Raw genomic sequence first — 26,048 nt, forward strand, 5'->3', positions numbered from 1 at the left:
CACCAAAGCTTATTTGTTATTATGATGTAATAATAGCACCTACTCTATTACATCTATGTTTGTGAGCCACCACTTACACGAAGCATCAACTACCTTTGATGGTTTGCTAGCACCCACTAATAGGAAGCACCAACTCCCTTTGATTATTTGATAGCACCCACTAGTAGGAAGCACCAACTCCATTATTTTGCACACACGTGATTAGCTTACTAGAGGCACCATTTGAAGCACTAAATTCACATATTTAGTGTAAGTAGCAACTTGGAGCTGATTGGATTTATGCAAGCACCAATTGAGAGGAGGCACCAATCCCCAATTTGTCTTTAGACACACACTAGAGATGAAAGCACCAACTTCCTATAAGCAGGCTCCAACCCACACTCAATAAGGAACTAACGTCCTCTATAGATAGTAGTTTCTCTGCCTGATATCAACTTTGTTCTCCTCTGCAGCCTTTCCTCTATCATCCCATGTTGTACTATGTCATATGCTCACTCTGCAACAACCCACTATGCTTCTCAAGAACATCCAATAATGCACAATACTTTGTGCACTCAGCTCAATGTGCAGTAGCATACACACACACAAGTATATTTTCTCTCAGTCTTTTTATTTTTCTTAGGCACTTTCGACCTCTTTCCTCTACATAGGCACTCTTGGCTTCTTTCCTCTTCATAGGAACTCTCGACCTATTCTCTACATAGGCACTCTCAGCTTCTTGTCTACAACATAGGAACACTCAGCCTCTTCTTAGAAGTGCTCACACATAGCTCTCTACATACCTCTTTGGTGACAATTATTCCCTCCCCACCTCCTTTATCAATGGAAATCTTGGGTTTTGTTTCTCCGTTGTACAAGGAACGATGTTGTCTATGTTTTCTTCATTCATCCTAGAAGTGTACTCTCTGCATGCCTCTTCATCCTAATGTTGCATATGAATACACAGTCACTGCAGCAACATTAAACATTAAGCATGGGCTCCTAAGCATTTTCTACATTCAACAATTGTAGTTGCATTATAATTAATGTAGAGAATGGCCACCTGAGTGACTCCCATACTGAGAATAAATTCTCAGTCAACCTACACGCTTTAGCAAGGCTCCCCATGCTTATTAATTGTATCGTAGTGCTTAAAATGTACTCTAGCATGCCTCTGTTCTTTCTGCGATCAAATCTCATATCCCCGAGGCTTTCTTCTTCATTTATACTTCCCAAAAGAATACTTTTGCATGGCATTCCATACTGTTGTTATATCAATCTGCGAGGCCACTGTAACCACATTAATCACTCGGAATGGACTTTTGAAACACACAATTAGAGCTTCTCCACTGGGGAATATTTCCACCTAAATTCTCCTCAGTGTGAAACGAAGCTCTAACATATTTGTTCTGGATTCAACTGTTGCCTCTGCAAATCATAGTCCTCTCTGTATCACTCTCTTGCAGTTGCCATTACTCCAGTGACCCTAACCTTTCTAGGTGCATTTACTTGGCTATCCCCAACTTATTCTTATCCAGTTATGGCTATGGATAGTTATGGAATAGATGCCAAATATGGAGAAATTATATCCAAATTTTCCGACTCATCCTTGATTTTGATCATGTGCCCAACACTTGCTCAATCCAAATGTGGTGAATAACCAATTTGGCATAAAATCCAATTGAAGAGGGATCTTGTCACATAGTTTTCAACTCATCACACCTTGCATGTGCCTCATAGGTTCATGGTTGCAATAACATGCAACTACATTGCAAAACCATCACAAAACATGTTCAAATGGCCCCATTTCATATTCATATGTTGCCTCATTTGGATCCCTTATGCCTGCGTCCCTGTAACTTCTTTTAATTGTAACTCATTAATATCTTACAGGCTTGCGGGGTTCTGGCCATCACCCAGCTGGTCTTAGCACCTTCCCTTGGTCCATTTCCTTTGAATTTTTCCTAGGCCCCTTTAAATGTTTTCCCGCGGTGTTATTACTTTATTAATGTTCGACGACCCTTCATTACCAATAGCATAGGAAATCACCAAAAGAAAAGTTTTTTGTGTGTGTTTCGACTTTTGACGAAATGTCAAATGTTGGTAAAAAAAAAATTAAATGTTGTCCTATCAATTAATGATCCCTAATGATCGCAACCTTTAAGAAATTCAATTAACGAATAGTTACATGGTATTTGAACTTCGGGGAATTCCCTCTACTAGGGTGATGACATGATGATGTTATCCATGCCACGTGTCTACGTGTGAGAGGTCCATGTCTCACCCATATATGGGCCTTTTGGGTACATGAAAACACCATAACTTCATGCCACATGTCCAAGGTTATGTAATGTTGATGTCATCTCTAACCAATAATATGTTTCCACCTGTCTTGTCGGAGGAGAGAGAAAGGGTACCTCGATCCTTGGTTTTGCATGTGATCCCCTTTGTAAATAGTTGAATGTTCATGTGACCTACTTCCAACTCTAAATCATGAAGCCATCAATCTCGACACTCTTAAGTAATTATTTTAATAATAAGCTACAAGGTTTCAACCTTTCGGGATTCTGACCCTCCAGTCTTTCGCTCCTCCAGGATTTCGACCTTCTGGGATTTGTTCACATGACCCCGACTTACTACAATCCCTTAACACCTTTTAAATAAACCTCTAGGCTCTGACATTTTGGGATTCTCAGTTTCTAGGGTTTCGAGCTTCCCGCTTCCCCAGCTCACTGTAATCCTGTAGCTTTTTTAAATAATATTTCAAGCTTCCGATTTTCCAACCATTTGAGGTTTTGGGCTTCCCTATTCACTAACTCACTATAATCCTGTGGCCTTTTTAAAATAAGCTTTCGGGGTTCCGGGAACTGCTCCAAATGACTTCAAGGTCCTTTGACAATTAACAACTTTTGAACTAGGATGCCATTTGTGGACTTCAAAATATAGTTGGAAAGATCTTACCACGAAATTTCCGTGTATGACATTTCCATGAGAATTTGAGCAAGATTCCTGATTGAGAAATTCCTCCAAAGATTGGGCCTCTTGGCCATCATAGTCATCATTTTATGGCTTCTCCAATAAACCTACTACTATCATGATTCCCTATAAGAGACTGCAACAACTATGGGACTCCCATTGAGATTGACATATCAAACACATTAATTCTAGCATCATATCCTACCACTAGCCTCAATGCTCATCTAGTTTACATCAATTCCAACACAATTGCTACCACTAGCCATTCAGACCATGCCAAATATCCATCACATCTCTTAGCATGAATGTTGTCATCATTGCTAACACACTCACTCCCTACCACTAGCCATCGAGGCAATGCCAAATTTCCAACACTCTCTATATGGGATTTTTCCAAACTTAGTAGGATATGTCTAGAAAGCTAGGGCCATAAGAAGTTAGGAAACTTCCAAAATAATTTACCCTCATCCAACTCATGAATAAGTGGGTCAAGCTCGTGAGGGCTTCACTGGAGGAGAAATACCATACCACGTGCATTCATATTGTGAGATATATTTTTGAGGAAAAAATCACCTAATATATTGAACATATAATAGGGGGTAAAGGGGTTTTACATTGGCAGGTATAAAAAATGGAGTTCAAAGTTAATTAAAATATATAAAGGGGTATAAAAAAGTGTTAATGAAAAAAATGATACTTACAATATTTAGAGAAAGTAGGGGTTTCTTAAATTGGGAAGGTGTATTAGGTTTGTATTGGGAAGGGGTCAAATAATGTGATTTTTAGAGGTATTTTCCAATATTGAGTCAAATTAGGGGTATTATTTAGTATTCCATGAATGCGTGTGCTATGTCAGAGGTTCACTGAGTGAAGACCATGTGACCAAGCTCATCTCCTCGATATTATCCTATTCTAGAAGAATCACCTCCATGACTCCCATGCCAAAGGTAGGCAGGGTACTTAAGTGTCAAGCTATCCCACAATAGGGGAGCGATGGTTCTCAGGATGACAAGTTTGTAGGAGTGATGGGCTACTAAAAATGTACATTCAAGTAGGAATAATTCTACATTTTGGTTGGCAAGTTGGAAGATAGGATTAGGGTTTCTATCAATAATGGGATATCATAGATGCCCCCTAATGCATGAGGTTATAAGAGAAACAAATGGCTTAAATGTATTACAAATAAATTTGGGAAAATGAGAGGAAGGATCCAATACCAAAGGATAGGATCAAAGTCATATTGATACTAAAGTCTTAATCATATGATGATCATCATTGAGGCAGGCCATGCTCAACATAAATAGAAACTAAACATGTTTGTGAAGCATACACTGCATATACATGACATAAATTGCTAGTACATAGCCACAAGACATACATAGTGGATCCATATGACAAACTAAAAGGTCATAACCACTAGAAAATATAATGTGGATCTATGTCACAATAAACATTAGTAGGACAATGGACACATAGAAGAGGAGTGCCATAAGGTAGCCCTAAAAGTACATAAACCGATACATAAATACAAAAGAAAATGGGAAGGGTACCATACAAGAGTGCTATGTCCCTATCTTGAGGTATTCTACTAAACCCCGATGTTACAAATATACAACATGCAAATGAATGAACTAGTGTCAAGTATGGTAGAAACCATCTGATTGTCGGTCAATCAGGTATAACATTAATAGATGCAAACAGACCCACCAATGATGAAAATGGACCCCAAGGTATCTAGTGGAACCCATGGAGTGTGAATAAATATGATGATGTCAAACAATTATGGATTCAATTGATGAGGAGCTAATGTGGTAATATCATTATTGACTGTGAGGAATCTTGCCACTAAGGTCTACAAGTTCCAAGGTATTAATGGTTCCTATATCAAACTCTTGGATAATGAGTTGAAGTTGACAGGAGAAAATCTATCAAAGGAGGTGTTGAATTTTCTACAAGGTGAGTAGTTAAAAGCAATTTTATAATATGTTAATTACTACCTAATGATATTCAATCAATTTATATAAGGACACTTATATCATTGAGAAATTATACATAGAAAATATCAATAGTAAATGTAGTAGAAACAATAAGTGTAGGAAAAATAGAAATACAACCATGCATAATAGATACAATATTTTTACCCTAGGAACCAAACCTTCTGATAAAACCCAACAACTCTTCTTTAGGGGATATAATTCTTTACGAAGATTTACAAATCAACAATATGTTTATAAATTTGCCCCAATAATCCAAGCTATTTACTAGTCAAACCTAGAAAGAGTCATTCTAGTAAACATTGGTTAACTTTGTAAGAAATTAGGCCCTGTAAATCCATGACACCCTTGTGTCCCTGTGGCCTATGTCCCTATTCATCGTGTTGGACCCGCCAAAAAAGGGGATCTCCCTGGTATGAAGTCCCGACTAGATCTCACACCATTTGGTCTAAGAGTCCCATCCATTATGATGGCCCAGTTGCCATTATCTTAGATATTTTCTTAACTCTTGTTGTTCAGCACATGAGGGTGTTATGCTTGCAACTTCAAGAAAGCGAGGTGATTATTCCTGGTGAGTTCGTAATGGAACTCTATGTCCGGGTTCTCTTACTATCTAAAATGGGGAAGTAAAGTGAGCCTCTTGATGAGAGGGAATAGTCCCTACCAAGGAAGAAACGCATGTGAATAAAAACAAGGGTCTGTCCACCATCTAGCGAGCTTGGTTAGTACCTTAATGGAGTTACTTGCATCACCTCTCTGTGCAAGAAGCCTTTCTCTTCTTTCGCCTTGTTTATTTTTTTATTTTCACATTCTTTTTTTTTCAAAGAACTGTGCATAGGCACTTATTTATTTCAGAGGCGGAATAGGGATCCTAACTTATTGAGAGCGGAAGAGGTTGTCCCTTCAAAGAAGTATTTATATATACCTCTGACACACTTTTTAAGGTTTTCCCCTTCATCTTATTCTACTGGACTAAGTTGACAAGGTTTAACCCAAAATAAGGTCCAATTAGAGTAGGAGGTACTAGTTAAAGTGCAAGTGTTGTGTTTTCACCATGACTCACTCTAAACAAAACATATTTTCCATCAGGGTATCATCGACTGAAGACAAAAATCTCTTCATAAAGAGAGAGGACAATAGATAACAAAATTTGGGTAGTTGTACAAGTCCTCTTATATTTTCCCGAATTGTCTAGAGAGCCAAACATGATTTCATGTGAGGCTAACCTATGGGTACAAACAAGCAAAGAAAACAATAAAGAAAAAAGAAGAAGCAAAGGGAAAGAAAGATAAGTAAGAAAAGCAAGCGAGAAAAAAAACTAACCAAGCAAGTAGGCAAACACACCAAGCAAGCAAGCAAACAAACATGCAAACCAAAAATCAAGGCAAAACAAGGAAGCAAACACTACACCTATTCCTATGCTAAACAATCATGATTACATGACATGAAATTTCCAGTGAAGCCACCATAGTCATTCCCAACTTGCAACCATAAAGATACAAGCGGTTAAAATAGGTAAAAAATCAATGTGCAACAGAAAATACAAAAGCTTGAAAATCTTGCACACAAAAAGGAAGGTCTTGCTTGTGGGGAAAAAATGTGTCACGACCACCCAATACACATGGTTACCTTTTTGGTGGATACTATTATTCAACAATCCTCGGAAGCCTCTTCCAAGTGTGTGCTCATCTACAATGAGCTTCTTAGTGAGCACGAGGAAGGATTGAAGCTTGTTCCCTGCAATATGGCTCGCCAAGTAAGATTGTTCCAGCCATTGAGCGATTGGATCATGAAATTCATAATGGTTATTTGGAAGATCTCATGACCTATGAAAATATGGCTTTCTAATTTGAGATATGGGATGAAGATGGGAATCTTGTACAGAAAAATAAAATTGATCATTCTCATCAGTGATGCCAAGAGAGTGAGGACCTTCCATAACCATCAAGATAGATTGAAGTGCCTCACCAGCTTGACATAAATCTGAGGATAAAGATGCTAAACAATGAAGATCAGAGAGCATGAACTGCCATTGAATGTATTGTTGGGAAAATGATAAGTTGCATGACAATCACCAAAGATGGGGAAATGATTAGATGAGTATGTTAAAATATTAGATTCCCAGTTTGAAATGAACAAAGACAAACTCATTTGAACAATCTTGCAAACACTTTGATCAATGGAACCAAGTTTGTCATGAGCTAGACATGATAGACCACCCACCTACAACTAGTGAAAAATTGCACAGGCATCATGGTCATCACAGGAATGTAAAAGGGATGCCAACATTGTGAATGTGTGAAACCAGTTGGGGCATGGTGAAATGAAAGGAACTTGACTCACGTGAAAGCTTGTGCATTTTTCATCACACAGGGGGATTATTGGTGTGCTGAGTGAGCATATTTGAAGTACAAGGTTCACAAGGAGACTAAGGAGATGATCATGAGACAGAAAATCCGATAAGTATGATTGCGGGAAAAGACAGTATTTGAGATTATCAACTTCATAATTCCATGATTTCATGAGGGAAAAACATTCCCACCTTGAGTTTGATGCAAGATATGTGCATGAAGATAGATGTGTTGTGACAGATTTGTGAATTCAGCCATAAGTGAAATTTTGAAAATTTGAGAGATCACATCTAGAATACCAAACATTTTTTACACGTGAATTCACATCGAGTGCAACCATGCAGATAGATGGATTGTGCATGAGAAAAAAGATATAATTGGGTTCTACAGGCTTACAAGACTCACAAGGTCCTAACATAACCATCAAAGAACATTGAAGTGCCTCAACTCCTCTGCACATCCCATAAATTTCTAGAATTGCATAATCATATTTTGAAGTTTGAACCAGATCATGCATGGCTTGAAGATGGCTGCTATTGCTAATTTCAAAATTTATCTAAGGATGGAAGCCATCTCTATCACAGGTTTCACTAGATTTTCAGCTTCAACAAATTGACTTGAAGATTTGTGTTCATGCAATGAAGAGATGATTGGGAATCAGAAGTACACTCTCTGTTTAAACTGTTTTCAACTTCATCATGGGCAACCTTGCTACCTTGTATCAATTGAGGAGATAACTCATCGGATGAAGAAGTAAGAGCACATGGAGTATCTCTAACGCATGTGTGTGCTTTGTGAATGGCATGACACACAAGTGAGTGAGGTGAAGAGGAAGTTTCAATATGAACGTCTTCTTTGACTGGAGGAAATTCTATATGTGAGTTAGAGTATTCATGAGTGATTGTATTGAACAATATTCAAATGAGTGAGGATTTAGTGGGGAATATCAATCTCCTATAATCTCCCCTTCTTGTCTCAGTTGAGTTTTGCATCTTAATTAGCCATAATTTCCATAATTTTCTCCCAAAATCCTGCAATTAATGCACATTAGACCACTAGACATAACATCTTACTTTTACTCATCTCATTAAGAAAAATATAATTAAAACATGTAAGAAATTATGATAAGAGATGATTTAAGTAAGCTTGGAGGTGTATTAAGGTCCATATATTTACCTAATTATGAGCCTCATCACCTTCATGGGTTGAGTTACTAGTCTTGGAATCCCTAGTTGGAGAAACACTTAAGAAGCCTTGTATAAGCTGTGGGTTGAGTTACTAGTCCTAGAAACCTTGGTTGGAAGGAATTCTATGGAAGCGCTAGAAGGCTTGGATGGAGACCAATCTAATGATGGTTTTGGTGATGTTCGATCAGGTGACGAAATCATTGTTTGATGGATTGAGGTGGATGGTCTTTAGAATCCCTCGATGAGGTTTGATTGATGTGTTCTATGAGATCCCATATTCATGCTTGGAATATGGAATAGGGGTGAATGGATGAAGAGAGATTTGTCTTAGCCGTTCTATGGTTGGGTGGAACATGGAAGTACCATCCTAGGTTTGGATTTTGCATTATTAATGAAAGGTTATTTCTCCTTGTATTTCTATGAGAATTTTGATGGATTATATGTGGTCTATATGGATGTACTTTCATGAGTATCTCTCCTGCTATTATGCTGGTTATGTAAGTGTTTTATGACAGAAACCATGTATGGATTTCATCATGTTTTTACTTGTAATTGAATGATCAATGTATCTATGGCCTAATAGATGGGATGGAAGTTTATGTATTGAGGTATAAATGGTTCTTAGCTATTCACAGCTAAGTATGAGACCCTTTTGCTCAGAATTGTTATTTACACCTGTAGACTACATATTTTTGATATGTTTGAGGAAATACCTGCCATGGCTAGTAGGGGTCCATTCAAGGTCTTAAACAAGTATTTTTTTTCGTATTGTCATTTCCATGTTATCTTACTGATTTGAAGGGATGGTTCAATTCTGGGTAGTGACCTGGGCTCTGGGCTTGTAAAAGTGGTTAAAATCTTGGAGTTATTGGCATAATACTGACAATTTTTGTCTTTAGTCATTGGAAGGCAAGCCTATGAGAGAAACTTTAGGTTTCTGGTCACACTCATGCCTATAGCATGGGAGTGAATGAGGCTTAAGTTGTCCAAAATATTAGTGGGACCCCAAGGCAAGTTGTCTAAAGTATTGGATTGGTTCCTAAGGGTATTGTAGATGATGATTAATATTTGTATGGTGTGCTTTTGTTGGTTCCACTTCCTTAACTTAACTTAGGAGGTTGAATCATATCATAGTGGCCTCTTGTCTCATGTTTACCTTGGCTGGCAAGTTGCTTTGATAGATGTGGGAGGAGGGTGTTACAAAAAAATGGTTGTGTTCTTAAATTATTTTCTTCTCATTCTTCTAAATTAAAGGTGACATGTATACTTTCGGATTTCAATAGATTGGGTTTACAACTCTTTTATTCATTATATTCTCTATTATTTTAGAGAAATATTCTAAAGAATGATCACCCATCTGCACATATTATAGAACACAAGTTTGTTTTATCATTCAGGGGGAAACTAGGCCTAATATGGTCTTCCTACCAGCACATGAAGTAATATATTCTTCCTCTGCCTCAACCATGGCCTCAACCTCATCTAGTAAATCTTCCTTTTCATCCACCAAAATCCTCCTCTACCTTGAGAACCATTTTCTCTACCTCGTTGTGTTATTGGATCCTTAAACTAATAAGCTACCTATGTATGATATGTAGTATGATAATCAATCTTGTTTCTTACATTAAACTGGTATTCCTATGTGGAACATTAGGGGGATTTTAAGGTCTAAAATGGGCCTCCTATGAAAATTATAAAATAATAATGGAAATAATAAAATAAGAGTAGATTACATCATCAAATTTTAGAGGGAAAAAAGAAAAAACTATTTTTTTAACTTGTATTTTCAACTTATCTCCCTAAGGGTTTACTCAAATTTCGAGTGGAAACACTCGTTGGATGCAAAATTTGATTCCTCATCCAAGGAGTACCCATGTTGCATACTTTTTATGGGCCCTACTACATGAAAAATGTGATTGCAATCACATGTTTTCATGTATTTCTCATTTTTCGTGTAGTAGGGTCTATCGAAAGTATGCAGCATGGGTACTCCTTGGATGAGGAATCAACTTTTGCTCCAACGAGTACTCTCGCTCAAAATTTGAGTAAAACCTTAGGGATATAAGTTAAAAATATGAGTTGAAAAAGTAGTTTTATTATTTTATTAATTTGTAATATTTTTACTTTTTTACTCCAAAAATGGTGAATCATCCCCCATGGTTGACATCATCATCTTGAATCATATTGGCTCTTATAAAGTGTTTTTTTGTTGTACATTTTTCTTAGGAGGCCCATTTTAGACCTCAAAAGTCCCCTAATGTGGGTTTTGTCTTCACATATGACACACCACTTAGGTTTCTCATCTCTTAAATTGAATTGGAACTCTCTTCTAGTATGACTCTATGAAAATTGGCATATTTCATAGTATATATCTATTTGAATAAGATGGGCTTCCTAATAAAAATAGTCCAAATTTTAGTTCTACATTTGGTGCAGAATAAACCAAATTTTTGCAATGACAAACTTAGTAGGGACTACTCAAAATACCCATTTTTCTCTTCTATTATTTTATTAGTCAACACAAAAGTCAACTACCAATCATTAGCTATTTCAATGCATTGAGCATTTTTTAATGCTTCCTTGCATGATGTAATTTCATGCATTCCTAATGGCCTTCATATTTTTTGTAGTAACCCAACAACATACCATCGAACTAGCAAAGCTTCATCAATGTTGTATGGGATTTGACATAACAAATCCTTAAATATTTTTTCATATTCTCCTATTAATTTGTATGGTATTCATTTAATCTCTTTCAATTTTTGTGTTACAAGATGTTTATCATCTTGGGATTTAAAGGAGGAAAGGAAACTATTTCTTATGTATGTCTTACTTTTAGCCTCATTCTTTATTAAATTCATGAACCATGTCATGGCTCTTTTCTAAAGAGATGCTACAAATTGGGTCATTTTCTTGTGTTCGTCTATAACATCAATGACTGCCCAAAATTTTTCACAAGTGAACCAATGTTTTTTAGGATATTCATCTCCCTCATAGAGGGGGATACGACTCAATCACATATTTGTTTGGGAAGGTGTAATATTTAATGTTTTCTTTGGACTTGGGTGTTATGTTGAAAAAACTCAAATATTTTTCAAATAATTCAGTTGGCTGAATAGTCTCACCTAGAATGTCAATATCAACACTGAGAGTCTAATTGACTCATGGGGTTTTTCAACTCTAATTTAAAGGCATTAGGTGATTTCTGAGGTCTAAAATGGGCCTCGTAAGAATAATTTACAACCAGATTAAACTTTATATGAACCAATAGGATTCAAGATGATGATGTTAACCATGGGGGGTGATTCACCATTTTTGGAGTAAAAAAGTAAAAAGATTAATAAATAATAAAATAATAAAACTACCTTTTCAACTCATATTTTTAACTTATCTCCTTGAGGTTTTACTCAAATTTCAAGTGGGAGTACTTTTTGAATGAAAAGATTAATTCCTCATCTAAAGAGTACCCATGTTGCATACTTTCGATGGACCTTACTACACAAAAATGAGAAATACATGAAAAAACATGATTGCAATCACGATTTTCATGTATTTCTCACTTTTCATGTAGTACGGTCCATCAAAAGTATGCAACATGGGTACTCCTTAGATGAGGAATCAAAATATGCATCCAACGAGTGTTTCTGCTCGAAATTTGAGTAAACGCATAGAGAGATAAGTTGAAGATACTAGTTGAAAAAATAGTTTTTCTATTTTCCCTCTAAAATTTGATGATGTCATCTAATTTTATTTTATTGTTTCCACTATTGTTTTATAATTTCCTTAGGAGGCCCATTTTAGACCTCAAAACTCCCCTAATGTATAAACTAACACATTATTTTCATATCAATCGATATTTGTAAACTTTAAAGCACACTACAATATGCAATGAGGTAAATTATATTTAGTGACACTTCTAAGTCAAAATGAGAAACTATGTTTAGGAATAATGAAACAACAACTTTATTCTATTCACACAAGATTCAAATGAAACCATTTTAACTTGAGTTAAGATATCTTCAAACTGTGTATATCCAAATATCTCTCTATTGACAGTGCTGGACCTGCCAACATGTAAGGGGATCTCCCCAATAAGAAGTCACAATTATACCTTAGACTATTTGGTGTATTGATCTGAAAATGAAGATCTTAGATTACTTTTGAGGAGTTAGAGAAACATAATAGACAACACACATAACACAACAAATTTAATATGGATTTCACCCAAAACTCTTGCGCTACGTCTCCTAGTCCAGCCTTCAGTGGTGGCCTCTCTATTATGTCTTCAAGAACAAAGTTTTACAAAGTATGAGCTCAAAATGAGTCTCAACACAATAGATACAAACAACATGAGTTTTTCTTGAATTCCTCAAGCTTCTATGAATACATAGACTCTTTCTTTCACTCTTTTTCTCTTTTTTCTCTCTATCTCAGTACTTCCCCCTCTGTCTCTATCAGTCTGTGGCTTTAAAGCCAATTGGAATTGTCTGTTCATTTCCCCTTCTTGGGATCTTTGGCTCCCAGCCTCTGCCCGCTCGAATCCCCTTTTGAGTGTTAGCAATCATGGCATAACATCTTCAAGGGAGGTGGCCACCTGTTTTGCAACATAAGGGACCATCGGGCCATTGAAATCCCCAAAAATAGCATTCTCTGTTTACACAGAGAGATACACAAAAAACACAGGAAAACTCCACCAAATCTCTATTTATTTGACTTCAAACATTATGAATTTTGCCCTATATTCCATCGGGTCCACTTGTAATTGCTTATCGCAAGTCATAAATTCCCGTTCCGTGGTTTCCCCTTTGTATTGGAAAAATCCACTAAAACATTGAAAATATCGCAAAATGGCTTTATTGCGGACATGAAATGTTATACATTTGAATTTATTAACCCTTTTGGGTCCAGATTAATCGCATCGGTGCATTCCCTTTACTTTTCATTTATTTAACGAAAATGCGAAAATACATAGAAAAATGTTTTTTTACAGAACTCCAAATATATTAAATTTGGTTCCCTAACCTCTACCACGCCCTCCTCCACCTCAGCCTTGTCCACACCCCTGATATTCACCTCATGCTCCCCTAGGGCCTTGGTCCAGAGGCCAAGTTTCTGCCTACACCCTATATATGGGCGATCTATCCATCATTAACTCATAATTACAACAATTATGCTCATCATGACCTATCGATTAACAGAAGTTGCAGAAGAGTTATTGCGGTGTCTGTAAAAATTTCTATAGCAAATGGCAATTGTCTGTTGCATGTTGTCCAGCTACCTAACAGATAGCACACCATAGCACAGGCCCTATTCTTGGCCCTGCTTGAGATTCCAGCCTCATAGGCATTGGTCCCCCTACTGCAACATAATTCACGAAGACTCGACAATGATTTTTGTCATGCCCCTGACTTTTTCACTTCAGGCACCAAACTTCTTCGTGCACCTCTAGCTAAGATGTTCTATCTCTATTCAGACTCTAAAATTCTAGGCACACGTTCTGCAATTGCACGTGAATCTACTGAACCCATAAATTAGCATCTTACATCGGTGTCTCGTGTAATCTCATTGCAATCTCGAGGGCTTCTTCCTGGGTTCCAATCTTTTGTTGCGACAAAGAAGCCCTTAGATGAGGCAAGAGCAAAGCCACAAACCATTCGCGGTGCTGCCCATTTGTAAGATTCATGTTGGATTTGCGCATTGTGCACTTCAACCTCTGGTCCAGATCCCAAGGTGTCTTGCCAAGCTTCATCATGATCTCCTTCAATCCCACAATTGATTGAGCTTCAGATTTGGGCCTGCTGAATTCCTTATTCAGCGCAGTCTAAATATCTACTAATGAAGCCATTGGGTTATTAGTGTAGTACTCAATGTACCATGTTAGCACGTGTTCCTGCAAAGAAGTAATGAGTGTTGCTTTCTTCATCTGATCATCTGTAATACCCTAAGGTTCCCATATAGCCTTCATGTTGAACCAAAATTGGTCTGGGTCCTCAGTTTCTGACGCCTTGAACATAGGAAACCTTACTGAATTTGCCATATTGGATGGTGGCAGAAGTGGTGGTGGTGTGGGTGAAGGCGTATGTGGTGGAGGTGAAGATGGAAGTGGTGTGGGTGGATGGGGTATTCACGAGAACCCTTGTCTTATCAGTTGAATATAGCTTTGTGGAGAAGCCTATGCTGCTTCCTCATCGTCACTCAGAGGAGGTCCAATTAGAGAGCTATATTCATGGCATGTTTTCCCTTTATCCCTTAAGATATTTCCACTTCACGTAGCTCCAAAAATAAAGGTAGCTGCATAACCCACTTTTCACACAAGAGCATCTTAATCCAAGTATTTAAAGACCTTAAATAATTACCTCACTTTCCTTTGAAGAAGTGGCACTCTGCTTCATTGTAACTGACTAAAGTATTGACTGCGAGCTCTGTCATGAATCGTTCTATGATATGATGGAGCCAATGATTGAGAACATGTGTGATCTTATCTTCAAAGGCTTCTAATCTCCACACTAACTCCCTGGTGCAGACTATTGGACTGTCAAGCCTCCACCTTCCTTCGTCATCTACTAATTTCGCAATCCACTCGTATAATTCAGCTGGGAAGGACTAGAAGAAGATTTCATGTATCTCTGTGTACAAATATCTATCCAACTATTGTTCTTTCGTCAATTGCGGATTCCTGTTATCTTGCGCTATGAATTCATGGATCTTTCTATCCACCGAGTCCTTGATCTCCTTATTAGTTGGATTCTAATGATGTGACATCACACCTCTCTTTATGCACATCCTGGTCTTGGCAACAGAACCATTTTTTGGCTTGATGGGCCCTAAACTAGGTTCAACATTCATTAGCAAAGCAAATCCCTATACTACTAGCCCTTTTAGCATCAACCCACGAAGAGCAGACTAAAGTCTCACCCGAAGCAGTATGGGGGGATGCAGGAACCAAGTTTCCACACCTAGATATGGTAGTGATGTCATTTAATATCCTAAACCTTCCTTCACGCAGGCCGATATGCCTTTTAGGGCTTATCGATATACTTGTCTTAGTTGTCCTCTAGACCTCTATGAAGGTCTATGGTTGTCCTTCGCATACCCTAGACAGGCGGATCAGACACTTATGTCCCTCTGTAATTATCCTTACTTCTGTTTTGACCCAGATTAGCTTAAGTATTCGATAACTTCAACATGAATTAAGATGATCTTCACATAAATAGATATTCTTACTTGCATTCATATAAGAAAGCAAAAAATATGGATTCTCACATCAATATAGTATTAAAAAATAAACCCAGTATTCATCATAACATAATCATATGCATTTATAGAAGAAATAAAATAGATCATACACAAATAATTCCAGAATAATTCTCTTTCTTTATGCTTGAGATCTTCTTTACAGACTGTAACCGCCCTATGCACACAGCTACAGAGCCTCTTTCCTATGCTAAGACTCTTCGCTCTTAGCTCTCACATACCCATTACATTCATCAATGAAACAAAACATATCAAGACTGAACTAAATTGAACTGAACAGCCTTAGACTCTTCTAAGACTCTCCCTTTTATATAATCCCATGGTCCACAGACCATGGGTGCATCTCTCCAAGCCGACACAAGATACATAAAAGAACGGCGGAAGCCCTTGTTGACTCTTTACATCTTCACACTCTGTGACCACAAAATGGGGAGACTTTACACTTCTTATACAAAAATTGGGCTTTCTGCCCCAAAACTTGGGCTTTTAACCCCAAAATTGACCCTAGGGGACCCGTTTCCAACAATCTTCCTACTTAGACAAAAACTCGTATAATTTGATTAGGAAGGTGCAGAAGAAAATTTCATGAATCTCTATATACAAATATCTATCCAACCACTACTCCTTTGATAGGCACGACTTTTTGTTTTCATGTCCCGTGAATTCGTGAATTTTTCTATCCAAACACTTTTCAATTTCTTTCTACATTGGGTTCTAGTGATGCGACATCACACATCTCCTTCAAGCAGATCCCAGTCCTAGCAATAGAACCATTTGTTGGATTAGGGGGTCCTAACCCAAGTTCAGAGTTAGTTGTGCCAACCAACAAAACCCTACACTACTGGCCCTTTTGGCAACAACCTCCATAACGTAAGCTACAGTCTCACTCAAAGTAGTATGGGGGGATGCTGGAACCAAGTTTTCTCATCCAGAGATCAATTTGATGTCTTTTATCACCCTAGATCTAACTTCACACAGAACTATAAGCCCCTAGGGCTCGATACTGCAACTCTATTCAAACAATCTTTAGACCTTCACAACGGACTACAATTGGCTTTTGTGGACCTCTATCAGTTGATATATCCACTTACATGCATCAGAGAAAAATCCTAGATTAGTGTTCGTATAGATCTACTTAAGTTATTTAGAAAACATAATAGAATTCATCACAGTCTTCATGAAAATGCTTAACAAGTATTGCATTCATCTATTAAGACTTATTCAAGTGAATCATGCATCATTAGATCAATAGTTCATAAACACATTATTCATCCACAACATGTATCGTAAACAAAAATGAAAAGATATACACATAAATTCTTCAATAATCTTCTTTATTGATCTCCAGTTTAGGTTTACAATCTCAAAACTACCCTGCGCACTTAGCTGCAGACTCTACCTAGGCCTCTATGCACTCAACTACAGATCCTTTCTTCTCCTATCTAACCCACTTCCTTGCACTAACACTTCACTTATATTGACCCATTGCATCCACCATTATCTTATATCATGCCTTAGACTCTCTAAGGCACACCTATTTTTATCCTTTTACATACAATCCTATGGTCTGCGGACCATGGGTGTGTCTCTAAGATGACCCAAAATTTACATAAACAAGGGGCTAAAACCCCTTTGACTCCTAGCCATCTACTCAATCTGCATCCACAAATCATAGAGACTTTACATCATTTACAAAAAATACATGAAAACTTGGGTTATTTTAACCCCAAAACTGACCCAGGGGACCCCATCCCAACAGGAGTGTACAATGGCTAGGAGTTCTTTCTCAGTTATAATGTAGTTCAATTCAGCATTAGACAAATTTTTTATTAATGAAGTAAATAGCATAAGGTAACTTACCACCTATTTGTCCGAAGGGTTCCCCCACAAATTTATCGGATGCATCAACATGGATATGGAAAGGCAGAGTGTTATTTGGGCCCCTAAGTACGAGTGCAGTGGTTAATTTCTCTTTCAAAATCTTAAGGCCCTCTTGGGAGTTATATGTCCAACAGAATTTTGAGTCCTTGGTCAGCAATCTAAACAATGGTGAGGCCACTTTTCTAAATTCCTTGATAAACTTCCTATATTATCCAACTAATCCCAAGAGACTCCTAACATCCCTCTTCTTTTGAGGAGTAGGGACCCTCTTTATGATGGTAATTTTGTTTTGGTCCACTTGTATTCCCTCCTAAGATATTGAAGGGCAAAGGAAAATCCCAGCATTCATTAAGAATTCACACTTCTCAGGACTAAGTGAGAGGTTAATTTCAAATGAATTCTCCAGTACTTTCCCGGGGTTAGAGAAAGCCTCCAAGAAGTCACACCCATAAGGAGTAAAACCATCCATGTAGATATCTACAAAGTCATGGACCAGCTCAGTAAACATGCTTAGAAGTTCCCTTTGAAATTTGGTAGGGGCATTACATAAACTGAGAGGAAGGACCCTATAAGAAAAGGTACCCCAAGGTCATCTGAATGTATAAGTTTTGTCTTGATCCTTAGGGCTGACCTAGATTTGATTGTAACCACTGAATCCATCCAAGAGAGAGAAGAATTTCTTCCCTGCTATACCATCTAAAACTTGATCAATGAAAGGTATAGGGAATGATCTTTATTGGTGGCTTTGTAGAATTATCTATAATCCACACAGATCCTCCACTTCCCATTCTTCTTTGGGACCAAAACTAGAAGGGACACCCACTCATTATCTGAGATGGGGTATATGAACCCTCCAGCCACAATTTTTGCAACTCTTCCTTTGGTATGTCGTTAACGGTTGAGTTCATTATCCTCTAAGGTAGGTACATAGGTTATCATCCTTCTTTGATGTAGATGTGATGAGTACAAATGGAAGGATGCACCCCCTTCATTTCTTTATAGTTCCAAGAAAAAGCATCTAAGTGCTCTCTCAACATGTTGCACAACTCCTTTTCTTGGTTGGCTGAGAGAGAGGGGTTAATATTCAAGGTTTTAGATGGAAAAAATTCTACATCTTTGACATGGGCATGACTTGGGTAAACTAAGCATAATTCAATCCAAGTATTACCCTCAGATTCCTTTACAAGCTCAAGAAGAGGCATGGTATTGGGGGGTTGGTTTGGAGGATCTAGTCAATGAGGCCATCTTCATCAGGTTTCCCTCCTCCTATAATAACATCTAGGGTACAGGTTGGATGGGAAGTTGTATGATACACTTCATCTTGCTCCTCCTTTTCTAACCATATGGGTAAGTAAAGCTCAATGGATGGCTGAGCAGGAGGGTACAATACCAACTATTTGGATAAATTCCCATTCTTAATCGTCATGTTTTTGGCCCTGCAACTGATGTAAGCATCAACAGTGGATAACCATGGCCTTCTCAAGATGAGAGGATAAAAATTTAATTTGGTTTTGGGCCAGGGAACCAAGAAGTTAGTAGGATACTCCCATAAGTCAATAGAGACCATTAAATCCTCAACAACTCCCTTAGGACCCATTGTGGATCTATCTTCAAGTTGTAGCATTGTAGTGGTTCTTCTCAAGGATCCTTGGAGGTTTAGTTTCAGCATGGTTTCTCTAGTAATCACATTGATGGCAACCCCAAGATCAATTAGGGTGTGAGGGACAATGATGCCATCAATGTGCACATTACCATTGGATTTCCAGGGTCTAGATATTTTGGACAAATCACTCTCCCCAACATCAAATGAGATAATTGACCAATAAAATTGATGGTGGGGGTGTCAATTTTTCTCCTCCCATGGTGTTTGAAACATTTCTCTTTGATAAGCTTATTGTATATTGGAACATCCTTAATATCTTGGAGGATGGGTATTTTAACACATAGATTCTTCAATTCTCCTAGAAGTTCAGTTTCTTCTTATGTGTGTTGGTTAGGATGGATCAATCTCTCAGGAAAAGGAGGTGATTTTTCTTGAGGGTTACTCTCTTCCTTTTCATCTTCAAGCTCCTCAGGTGGAGATGGAGATTGGTTATTTGGAAGAACTCTTCTAGACCGGAGGTTGATTTCTTGAATCTCCACAACATAGGCAAGGTAAGATGTCTCTCCACTGTATACTTATTATGCTTCCTTGTTATTAAATTTTGGTTTAGGTTGAGCAGGCATATGAGGTTGCTTTGGTGGAGCAAGATGAGTTATTTTTGGTTCCAATCGAGGTGGAGGTAGTAAAGAAGGACATTGGTTGAGTTGAGGCCTCCACCCTTGTGATAGGTTATTCCACTGAGGATGTGGAGAAGCATATGTATGAAATGGTTGATTGATAGGTTTGGGAGGATATTGAGGTGCCTAAGGATAAGAAGGTGTGGACCATGATGGATGAGTGGAAGAGTACCAAGGTGGCAATGGTGCATTATAGTTTGGATGGTAATTAGAATAAGGTTCACCTTGCATGCCTTGCTAGTATGGTGGTGGGCTCCAGTATTGCAGCAATAATGCTGCAACTCCTGGGACTCCCATCTTTACTTTTATCAACCCGGTAGTTTGTAACAAACTTGGAAGCGACGGTACTGTATGCACAAGTACTAGCTCTTGCCGCAGCTATCACTTGGTCAGCTGGCACAAGCCCACTAGGAGCTTAAGCCAACTTATATGAGCTCTTAGAAGAATCTTTTTAATTGATGGATGAAAGCTAACTTGAAGGAAGCTAATCTATTTGCGAAAAGAGATTGGAAAACTGAAGGAAAATGCAAACCCTAGCAAACCCTAATTCTACCAGCTAGTCCTACTGATGCAAAGGAGAGAATGAAAACTACTGAAAGAGATTCCATTACTTATATGAAGGTAAAATACATGCGTCTACACTACCTCTATCCGAAGAAAACATATTTTTGTATTTTTGATTAAGTCGTCAGTTTCATCATGCATATCCTTTGACTTTTCTTTGACTGTGCAGGGGTGGATCAAGGAGGAGAAATGCTTGGAAGAGGTCAAGAAGGTTTAGAGAGGGTTTAAGGAGTCCCTAACACCCTTCCAGAGAGTTTCACAAAGTTTGGCTATCAAGAAACCTCATTTGTGAGCTTCTACAAGAAGTCTGCAGGGGTTCTACACGATGTTCAGGAATTTCTACAGGATGTTTAGAAATTTCTACAGGATGTTTAAAAATTGGATTTTGGAGGATGGGTGAGTGAGGGAAGATGCATGAATGGATATGGAGGTAGGATAGGGGTCTGAAGTGACCCAGGGACTGGTGGATGGAGTCGTGAGAAGGTGTAGATGGCTAAATTGGCTCAAAGAAGGCTGAAACAATGATTGCACAAAAAGGTAGGGTTACGTGGGCAAGAGGACAGATGTGGGATGAGGAACTTAGCTAGGAAATGGAGCAGATGGCTCTGATGAAGCTTAGGTGGATGAAAGAGTGGTAGAGATGCTCTGCATTGTATACATTCAACTGAATCAACAAAGTCTTGCAAGTAATCAAAGTCCTAGCTAATCTAATCTAACTAATAATAAAGTGAATGAACAACAACTTTATTTGAAAGAGAACTATGTATATCAACTATGCAATGAAACATTTTAGAGATATGAACACATTCTGCAAATGAAAACAATACACTAAGGATTGCATGGTAAAGCAAACTAGTGTTTTTGTTTGGGACAACACGGTTACTTCAATTCCAGCCCCTGATCCAATAAGGGAGAGGTGAAACCAAAAGTGGTTGTTGACCCTATTTTGGAGCCTTTTTCTTGTTATTATCCTACCAATCTATTCTCAAAATCCGAAGCATTCTATTCATAAACAGTGACCTACTTAATCCACACAACTTAATCTGCCTAACAGAAATACGTTTGCAAATGCACAAAAGGAAAACAACGATGATTAAAGAAAGATAACAGTACATAAAGGAGGCCCTAGGCTCTCCGGTTGGGCCCAACCCTGAGAGATACGAATCCTATAGAAAACTCAGAGTTGATATGAAATAGGATTGCTTATCATTATCAAAAAATAGTCATCAGTCAAGAGTTATGCCAAAATGGCTACAAGAAACGAGCTACAGCTGACAGCACTGTAGTGCAAAAATATGCAATGGTTTCCAAAAGTCCCTTACGAAGGCTGAGGCCTTACCATTTATACACCACAAGGGCCCTAGTAGGCCTCCTAAATCTGGGGGACTTGGCTGTCCAACTGTTAGTAGACAGTCCCTTTTCCAAAATCTGCTTGGCTGCCTTCAACATCCAGTTTTGGTGGCTTGTGACCTCGGAGTTTGGGGTGAAGATCCCGAGGAAGGACTATTTAATGTCATAGAAAACCCCCCTATGAATCCTCACCTCAAGCTTGGCTGTCTTCTAGTCCATGATTGCTTAGTTTTGCTCCAACGTGTGTCAAAAAACCTGAAATAAGCACGTGTTAGCCACCTAGGAAGAGTGACCACCCTTATTCTTTCAAATGACATAAACATACTCAAAAATAATGCATAAGCTATGAAAAATGGAGGATTGAACAAGGAATTGAACAAGGATAATTAGGCAAAATGAGCCCAATAAGTTACCCAATTTGGGGCTCATCATCACCCCCCTGCTAAAAGGGTTACTCATCCTCGAGCAACTAGTCCAGCTCCTTGTCCTTAATTTCTTTGATCGCCTCCCTCACATCCCAGGCTTCTGAAGTAGTATCCTCTTCACTATCATGGAATCTGGCCTTCCTTTACAACCTCTTCCCACTGCTTATACTCTTCTTCTTTTGTGCCTCCTTCCAACAATCCCAAAAGCAAAGGGGGACTTAACTTGAGGCCTATCTAGCTGGCCTGGAGGTTCTGCATAGACTTTTTGTAGAGAGGCACTCATGCCAAGGCCTCCCTCATTGTAGTTGGAGTGTGGAATTCCATGATTTTGAGGCTGTGGGGAAATGTGTTCCACCTACGGGTGCAAGCATGAACACAATTGTCCCCCAATAGTCGCTCCATATCCTCAAAGTGTGCTATGGCCTGAGCCTGCCGATCCATGTACTCTAACAGAGCCTGAGAGTTGGTTGCTAGGTGCTGGTGGGTGAATATCAATGTTGTGGGGTCCCCTGGCTGCTGTGTACTCTTCTTTCCTCTGTCCTTGTAGCTATAGCTACTATCTAAGCAGCTCATTCTCTTCTCGTAGCTTGGCTTGTTGGGAGCTTTCCACATGTACTCTTGCCAACTCTCTTTGGGTCTCCTTGAGCTTTTCCTCTAGAGGGCCTATGTCTCCCACCCCCTTGGATTTAGCGATCTTCATCCAAGTGTCGGTCCGTACTCTTTCTTCCTCTAATGCTAGGAAAAGTGGAACTGTGAATTTTTGAGGAATGATTTTCCCGACCTCTAAGAAGTTATAATAAGAGCCCAGGCTGGGCTGGGGGCTAGGTTCCATAATGTGCTCGACCACTTCTTCCTTCTGTGGTGATTTGGCTGCCTCACCCTCCATTTCTTCGGTCTCCTTCAGTCTAGCCAATGTTTCCTGTAGAATAGTTTCAGCATCCTGTAGAGAGGTTTTTGTGTCCAACCTTTCCATTCTCTCCCTCCAGGTGGACGTCTTCAGGCTTCCCTGCTCATAAGTGATGGATTCCTTAGAGGGGGACCTCTCCTTTGGTGTGGTAGGGGTATCTATAATTGTGATTGGCTCTTTTGATGGAGGCTGGGGTCTGCCAGTCTTAATCCTCACACTCCTCCTTGCCTTAAAATACAAGGGAGTCTCCCTCTCTCGCTTTTCCTTCTACTTGGGAGAGGTGCTTAGGGTGGCCAACACAGCTGCTGCCTCCCTAGCTAGAATCTCGATCGATTTCTCCTTCTGTTGCCCTTTCTTCAGACTTCCTGTAGAAATGCCTATAGTGGTTGGTTTCTGGCTTCCTGTAGAACCAGGTTTTGGACTTCCTGTAGAAATGGCCTCCTAGCTTCCTGTAGAACCAGTTGGCATTGTTTTAGCCTGCTTGGTTGAGGGTACTTTTTCCTTTAGCTTGGCTGAGGCTGCCTTAGGGGTGGCTTCACTGGCTTGGATTTTCTCGGTCCTTTCTGCCCTGCTCTGCAGTCTTTTCTCCCTAGGTGTTTGTGTTATTTTACTACCCACTGTTTTGGCCTCAACAGCTTGGCCTTTTTCTCGTGGCTCTTTTTTTTCTTTCTTTGGTGGTTTGCCTAGGGTTTCTTGACCTTTAGCTTCCTCTTCTGCCTTAGTGTGCTCCTTCTCTTCGCTACTGGAGGAAGTGAGCTCCTCGGCCAAAATTCAGATGTCATCGTCCTTAGACATATTTCGAAAAAATTCCCAGGAGAGAGGGACAGTGTAAGTATGGAGTGCATCTTCCACGAGGAGCTTGATAAGCCCATGATGGGCCAGCTGGTCTGGTGTCCCCTCCCTCAGCTTTGTGGCACACTTAATCAAAGATTGCAGGAGGAAGTAGGGGATGCTCAATTTTTGTTCTGAGGGCAGATCCATTTGGTGCCTGAGTTCTGTTAGCAAACGGAAATGATAACCATATACGATGCTGAATCACCCCTCACAGGTAATATACTTCATAAATTGAAGGCTGACTTCACTCCAAAATGGCTGTAGGCTACTTCTTCGGACCCCATTCTTGTCCTCTGAAAATTGTTCCCCTGGCAAGAAGAACTCCTTTTTAGCCTTTTGACCCAATTTTCTCTCCTCCTTATCCCAAGGTACCCCCATCGGTAGATCAGTGACTCTGCTAATGAGCTGTGGGGTGAGTCTTAGGGTCAATCCTCTGAAGTTGATAGTGGCTAGTGTCTTTGATTTCGGCTTCAGGGACCTTAGGAATTCTTCTGTAATTTCATCATCGTGACCTTGACGTTTGTCACAGAATGTCATCCAGTGTGCATGGGAAAATAAGTCTACCACCTCAAGGGTTTCTCGAAGTTTCTTGGAGTCCGAGGGTTCCTTTTGGATAAACCCTCCTGGCATGGTGGAAAAGACTTTGTTTTTGCTTGCTCTTTGAGTAGAAAGGGAATTCCAGGTGTGTTTCCTTCTCAGAGCGTTAAAAACAGTATTTGCAGGCCTCTTCGTATCAATTCCTCTGTTTTGAAACCTGACTGCTCATATACAGAAGGACGACTCGGGATTTTTCTAAACAAAGTGCAGGGCTATGTTTCCACATACACACAATCATATAAAATTCACAGTTTTTCCACCGGTTAGCCTTGACAGTGTCTCACTTCTCTACAGGAAGAATTTAACTCAGGACATCATGGAGAAAATCTTGGACACAAACCACGAAGACAATTTCATGCAACGATAAGTAAACTGCTTTTGGATTCGCAGACAGACTTGCTTTTAAATTTTTCTCTACCCCAGCACGTCGAATTCACCACCTTTTGAACTATTTTGCATGGGAAAGGTATGTTCGGGCCTACCTCTTTGGGAATTGCCACCCTCGACGTGAATAGTCCAAGTTTCTTCGTAATGGCGGGCTTCTTGTAGTGCACCCTCCTGTAGAAAGCTTTCCCCTGCTTCTGGAGGATGTTACGGTGGTTCTGTATGAGTCTAAGCTGCGGAAGGACAATGGAACAGACCGAGAAGCTCGGGCTAACAACTTGCAGAGGAGGAGGATGCGTACTCAGCTGCAAAAACAGTTGCAAGTGTGAATGATAGCAGTTTACCGTGAGTTATTCGACCGGCCAATTTGAAATGCTGCGGAATTCATGGCGCGGGGGTAATTATCCAAGCCGATGCGTTGGCCGACGTCACAGCCATCATTCTTCGGTGTGTCTTTGACCGCCGAATCCTTCCCTCTGCATTCACCGCTGCCATTTCTATCATACTGCCGATTCTCCCCGACTGGACACTTCCCACATGTCAACTGCCCGTCTTTTTGGAATAACCAAGCCCATTCGGATCCTACGAGGCCATCTGAATGGATGTGGGTGGCCAGTTGAATGGCCACCAACCTTGTTCAATCCACCCATTCTCACAGTCATGCAAATTTTAGAGTATAGTTCATGTAATTCGATGAATAAGGTTAGGCACTTACCTGTGCGACCGTGGACATTTTTTTTCAGGTTTCTGGATGAGGAATGCTGGATTTACTTGCTGCTGCTTCGTGCACGAGTGCTGGAGCTCCTCTTCCATTGGCTGATGCTAGTTCCAAGACCCTGAGACCCGACTCTCTGGTGGTGAATGCTGCATGCACCGGATTCGTTTGATGTGAGCTGGTGGTGTCTCCATGGTATGTGCTCCAGCCGGATCAGCTACTACAGTATTCTTGTAGGACATCCTGTAGCCGTTTCTCCTCCTGGGGTGCATGTTGAAACAAACAAAGTTGCGTTCACGGATGAAGGGTCTTGAAGAGACAGGTAAAGTGTGCGGGCCTCTACATGCTTTATTTTTCACTTGAAAAAAAC

At 39.4% G+C, this 26,048-nt stretch overlaps 1 protein-coding gene across 1 annotated transcript in view; it reads right to left on the reverse strand.

The window, feature by feature from the left end:
- LOC149243623 (uncharacterized) overlaps window positions 1–25,776 on the reverse strand; it is a 33,081-nt gene extending 7,305 nt beyond the window's left edge. The window contains exons 1-3 of the mRNA XM_089371264.1: window positions 25,679–25,776; window positions 25,391–25,595; window positions 25,062–25,268 (exon numbers count right to left, since the gene is read on the reverse strand). Of these exons, the coding sequence (XP_089227390.1) occupies window positions 25,062–25,268; window positions 25,391–25,595; window positions 25,679–25,776 (510 nt within the window). The remainder of the gene's footprint in view (window positions 1–25,061; window positions 25,269–25,390; window positions 25,596–25,678) is intronic.
- Between the last annotated feature and the right edge of the window lie 272 nt (window positions 25,777–26,048).

This window comes from Pinus tabuliformis, chromosome 8 (genome assembly GCF_031772625.1).
Source record: "Pinus tabuliformis cultivar Carrire ecotype Pingquan chromosome 8, CPIR1, whole genome shotgun sequence".
NCBI classification, from domain to species: Eukaryota; Viridiplantae; Streptophyta; class Pinopsida; order Pinales; family Pinaceae; genus Pinus; species Pinus tabuliformis.